The sequence below is a fragment of the Sceloporus occidentalis genome, unplaced genomic scaffold (genome assembly GCF_023333645.1).
Source record: "Sceloporus occidentalis isolate IW3139 unplaced genomic scaffold, rSceOcc1.0.p SCAF_7, whole genome shotgun sequence".
NCBI lineage: Eukaryota > Metazoa > Chordata > Lepidosauria > Squamata > Phrynosomatidae > Sceloporus > Sceloporus occidentalis.
The window spans coordinates 3147126-3153125 of record NW_028316987.1 but is presented as its reverse complement, the minus strand read 5'-3'; the positions used below and the strand labels follow the sequence as shown (position 1 = coordinate 3153125).

The following is a 6000-nucleotide window of genomic DNA, read 5'->3' as shown; positions in this document are numbered from 1 at the left end:
CTAGTTGGGTTCAAGGCTGAATATAGGTTTTACATGCTTGATTTTATATTATCTCTGCTTAGGTTCTTGTGATAAGTGTTTTGCATGTAACATGGGCCTTGCTTTGAACTGGGACATCTGACTCTGTATACGCTTTCTCTTAAAGATGCTTTAATCATCTTCCTTTTTGTTTAATGCTTTTGAATCTGTGCACTTAATACAGAGGTGAGCTAAGTGTTGCCAGCTGGCCAAATGTAGCTCACAGGGACATTTTTTGTAGCCCTTGACCCTCTAGATTCCTAGGACTATCCTTTTCCTATATATATATATGGAGAGTACGAATGACCCCTTATGGCAGTCTCCAGGAGCAGCATATAGTCTACCTTTGGCAGGGACACTCACAATTAATCTCGTCTTCTCACCTTGTCAACTGCTTTTAAAATGTCCCCGTTTCTCTCCCCTCCTTCCACTTTCCCCCTTGGCCCTCAGCTCATCTCAACAGTTGGAAACTGAGTTCAAAGTGAAAGAGGTTCACTGAAGATGCCAGCCACAGATGCTGGCAAAACATCAGGAAGAAACTCTTCTAGAACATGGCCACATAGCCTGACCCCCCCCCCCCCACACACACACAAAAAAAAAACTATGGATGCCGGCCATGAAAGCCTTCGACTCCACATTGAAAGATGTTTGCTTTCAGTGAATTCAGTAAGGGCTAAGAGAAGGGGGCAGAAGCTTGTCCTTCGTAGTAGAAAAAGCTAACTGTCGCAGCTTCTCTTAGCTTACATGTTCTTCCTCATTAATACCTTTTGCCATCTGGACCACTGTCTGATGTTGTTTGTCCAGATGTGGCCTGATTTTCATCTGTGAAACTTTGGAGGGTAGAGAGCAGCAATGCACCGTTCCTAAAGTCTCCTACAACTCCTTATAAGGAGCTCAAGTGGCACAGAGGTTAAATGCGCATACTGCAGCCATTCACAGCCATAAGGTTGTGAGTTTGATCCCAGGCAGGGCTCCAGGTTCCACTCAGCCTTGCATCCTTCCATAGGCTGCTAAACTGAATCCTCAACTTGTTGGGGGCAGCTAGCTTACATATTGTAAATCGCTTAGGGAATGTTTAAGTGCACTGATAACTGGTACAGAAATGTACTTGCTATTGCAAGGCCCCTTGCACAGTTTAACATGGAAAAAAATACCCCACACCAAACACCTATTTTCCAAGTGGACATCTTGCCATGTCGGGGTTTGTTTGCATTTTGGCAGCCAATACATCCCAAAGAGAGCTTCAGAGGTAGAAAAATGTCCCCTGCACCTGCTGTGCTGACCCACACCTGCCCTGCTAACACCTTTGTTAACACAGAAAGTAAAACCAACAGAGAAGTAGCTGAATGTAAAACTTGGGCATGAAGGAGAGAGATTTGAAGACTTTTTTTGGTGAAAAACAAGGCAAGCTGACACACCATGAGCCAATGACAACGTTGTAGTACATACATTCTAAAATACCGAATCAGTGCTTGCAATGTTTCCCTTCCATTTTTAAAAATCTAATGGCTGGTGATGATTTGAAGCGATCGTCTTAAAAAAATAAGGAAGTCAACATCACCATGAAAGGAGGACTTTATATTTGAATCCTCACTGACTGGTTACATCCTATCCATCCATCCAAAATTAACTCCCTGCCCTTGGGTAAGGGTTGCCGCGACAAACATCTCAAACGATATTCTGAGCTGTGGATATCCATGCAAAGTGCCTTCCCCACAGGAGAACAGAGCAATGTTGGAAAAACTGAACAGGGTGGAAACAAAGACCTGCAGTTTATCTGATATGATCGGATGACAGGACAATTGGAATACAAAACCAGGAACAATACGTACATACATACATACATACAGATATATATATATATATTATATACATACACATTTATACCTGTGTAAAGGAGATTAAATTAAAAATTTAAGATGATTTCTTTTAAAACACTTTTCAGCAGAACATTACATATCTTCCTCTGCATTTTTAAAAAACTTAACCTGGCACCCAATTACTGTTTACAGTAAACTGTACATCTCTGGCACCGCATCTTGGGTGCAAAGCTATTTCACTGGCTATAACCTGGGATATCATGTGTGGTTGTTTGTGTTTAGGTAATGTTCCTTTTAGGGGATTTTTTTTTAATCCTTGAGGGAAAGATTTCCACAATGTCACCCACTGCCTTTCCCGACTCTGGCTACTTCTAGCAGCCAGGAATCTCTGCATTCTGTGGATAAAATAGCATATTAGAAAGTGAACAGTGAGCCAAAAACACACATGCCTCCTTCTAGATGACATCATTGCATCATTTGGTTTTAGCAAACTCTGCCAACAACATAGAGCACAGTAACTCATATCCAAGGTGTGTGTGTTTATAGGCACATATGTGCTTACCTTCAGAAGTGTAAGCTTCCATGTGTATGTGTGTGTGCATGACAACAATTACAATATGACAACTGCAATGTAGGAGAGATGGAATTTGCACAACTCCAAACAGTTTCCCCAGCGCTAGAATAAACAGTCTTGGGCAAAACATCTCACATTTTAATTTTGGATGACTGAATCCAGAATATTTTTCACACCCAGGCTTTCTGCTCACAAATCATGATATGTGGAGTAGAACCCGCACTTCACTCGTAAGCATACTTTGGAAAACAAGTTACCATTTGATCCATGTTTGGCTACTCTGGTAGCCTGAAGAGATTTACAGAGGTATTTCGTAGCTAACTAACCTGTGATCTTAGGTTTCAACTTGGTACCTAACTGCCATGAAGGAAAAATGGATGAGTTTTCAATGCATCTTAATCCACCTGACCTAGTGAAATGAAAAGTGAATGCCAAGTTAAAAAGTTGTTATTACACCTTTGAAAAGATTATATATCAGGGTCTGAACATTTTGGGGTCAGGGCTGGAAGAATAGGAGAAAGATGGCCCACCTTTTCAAATAAGCACCTAGCCAGCCAACCAATCCATTAGTATTTCAGACGCCCCAATAAAACCAGTTACTGTCAGAATCACAGACGCTGCGATTATCAAGGGATATCTGTTCTCCACTGCTGCCATTATACCCCACAAATAAAAACTCAGGATGGATATCTCTTAAGTTTAAGTGAGGGAAATAGCCTCTTTCCTCCCAAAGTGGAAACCATGGAGGTGGAAGAAAATAGGCATTTCCACTCTTGTCAAAAATTCCAGTTTACAGATGAAAGCCTTTCCTGACTGAATACTGCTTTTAAATAATACTAATACTACTAATAATAATTTACAGAATTATTTTGGCTCCTTTTGTGGTGGCTTTTCAATGGGGAAAAATATTCCCAACAACCACTTTACAATATGTATTTTTGCTTCCACTTCTTCTGGCAGATGCTCAAAATCCTTGGGTACAGAGCTAACAGCAGTGCCAGAAAAATACTGTCAAACGTTTTAGAGAAGATACAATAGGTAACTTCATTGTTGGTGATTTGCACCCATGTTACAGAATTCTGGGAGAATTCCAAAATGACTAGAATTCTTAATGTCCACCAGCTCTTTGTTAGTATGAATGGTACTCTTCAGCAAATCCTAGGCCCATTAATGTGTGATGGTGCCCAAAAAGGGGGGAAAACCTGTTCAAAAGAGGAACAGTTAGAGACAGAGAAGCCAAATGTGATAAAAGTAGGTGCCACCAGTTTTCTTGAAAGCATCTTCCTGTCATGTTTCTTGGGTAACCAATTTTACTCTCTAAAACCCGATTCCAACATTGCACAGAGGTTACCATCAGCCTCAACACCCTCCATGAAATTGGTGCCATACACTGAGGATATTTCATTATGCAGAAATATTAAGCAGAAACATGATGGCTCTTGTGCTGGGCACCACACCATGAAAATGCAACTTTGTGGTCTCTCAATTTCTCATTGTGGCATAACGTTTTGACTTGGGCCTTGATAATTTCATTTTTGTTCAAGTTGTCCCTGGGTCATGATGCATAAACTTAAGTTACTGTACATACACATGTACAGTTGAAAAGCAACAATCGTGGACTGTTGCTCTCATCTGATTAAACAAGTGAAGATGTCAGAAAGAAAGAAAACCTGAAGTCTTCTGACATCTTAGAAACCAAGAACTTTTGTAAGTCACTGCCTATACTGGATACAGATTTGAACTACTGGCTATAAAACCTTATGTCACATGATTTGTAAGTTGCTGCTAAGGTGCCACAGCTTTTGGGGCCTGACATTATCAACTATTCTTCAGAATAGGATGGGATAAAAAGATGCTGGCCATGATCTTGTCTAGGCTAGGATAACTCTGGCATCATGGTGTTGTATCAGAGAGGAACAGCATACCTATTAATGATGCCAGGTCAAAATATCCAAACTAAATGGATCTGTGCAGTTTAATCTCTTGAAACAGGATGTGTGTGTAGGAGTGATGTAAAATATGAGACATCCACAGTGGTTCAGTGTTTTGTTCTGGAATGAAGGTGATTACCTAAAATAAGGAACACCAGGCAATAACCCTTACAAGCAATGACCCAAGAGACTGGTTCATCATGCACTTTCTGAGGAACAAGCCTCTGTTTCTATCTTTCCCTGCTCCCTGGCTACAGAAACCCACCTTTTCATTGCACCCCCATAGAGATAGGAGTCAAGCAGGCCCATAGCAAGTCTTTGGATAAGAGGGTGCCCTTTGCACATTTCCTTCCATCAAATGCAGAATGGCTGGCACAGAACTGTGACACTGGTTTGCTCAAGTAGGTGAGAGACTCCCCTGAAGAAAATGGACTTCCTGCTCAGTTCCATGTTTTCCCAAAGCTCAGGCTTCAGCTCTTGGCTGCAGTCACCTTGGCATTTTTGCTCCCGGCTCTTAGGTTTATATATTCAACTCCCTTGGCAGGGTCCAGTTTGTAAACTTCCTGGGCATTATTTCCCCAATATCTTCCAAGACAACGTGAATAAAAATGCAACGAGGAGGAAAAACAAGGCAGGTATTCTTTTCCTGATGTAAAAAGTCAGCCATAGTGTCTTTTTAGAGGCTAGCTGGAATCTCTGGAGGTCAAAGCCTCTTTTCAGTCCCAAAGATGGCAGCCAGCAAAATCTCTTACTGGCCCCTTCACAAAAAATCCACAGACGTATTTCCCACCATTGCACAAAACAGAGAATAACAGATTCCAAACTGTCCAAAGCATGGAAAAATTTAAAGGCAAGATCATCCAATTCCAAAGCCCAACATGTGTCCCTCCCTCCCTCCCCACCCACCCCAAAAAGATTCAGGAAGCAACAGGAAGAGAGTTGGTCTCACTTCTTGCCAGCAGAGTCCTGCTGTATTCCAGTTTGTTGCTTGCAAACCTTATGAGCTAAGAAACAGTGTGCAGGAGTGGGATGCCATGAAATTTCAGTCCTGATCCATCCTGGCCGGTGCAAGGTTCTCATCAGGCAAATGGGACAGAAGACACATAAGGTTGGACACATGGGACTGGTGCCACCACCTCCCCACCCTACATGGTCTTGTCCATCCAGCCGACACAAGACGCACACTGGACACAGAACTTGACAATGATTCACCACCCTTGAGAGGAGACCCTCTGCCTCCCTATTTGAATTTGAGTACCTCACCTGATATTTCACCACTTTTCTCTCTCTCTGCCACATTAAGCAGAAGGCAAGGCCATTAGCTACTCTTGCTGCCGTAAGTTCTTCTGACAGTACTAGGTCTTATTTCCCAAATGGAGAAATAAGGGATATCAGGCAGAGGGGGGAGAAAACTCTAGAGTGTGGGTGGCTGAGACAAAATTCTAAATATGTCCCTTGCAAATAATAGTGGTAGTTAGAAGAAGAAGAATTAATTGCTCTGGTTGGTTTTATATGTTTTTCTGCTCTCTCTCTCTTTCTTTTTTTTTTTTAAGTCGGGTTGGAATTTTTCAAAGTCTGCAGCTTCGCCTCCAGTTCAGAGATCTGAAAAACACATAACAGAAAGGGGTAAAGAGAACATCACCAGGTAGAGGAACAG

The 6000-nt window shown here is 41.8% G+C and overlaps 1 protein-coding gene across 1 annotated transcript in view; it reads right to left on the bottom strand.

Moving 5' to 3' along the window:
- Positions 1-4444: 4444 nt before the first annotated feature.
- PPP1R9B (protein phosphatase 1 regulatory subunit 9B) overlaps positions 4445-6000 on the bottom strand; it is an 80881-nt gene continuing 79325 nt past the window's right edge. The window contains exon 10 of the mRNA XM_089531665.1: positions 4445-5945. Coding sequence (XP_089387791.1) covers positions 5892-5945 — 54 coding nt within the window. The 3' untranslated portion in view covers positions 4445-5891. The remainder of the gene's footprint in view (positions 5946-6000) is intronic.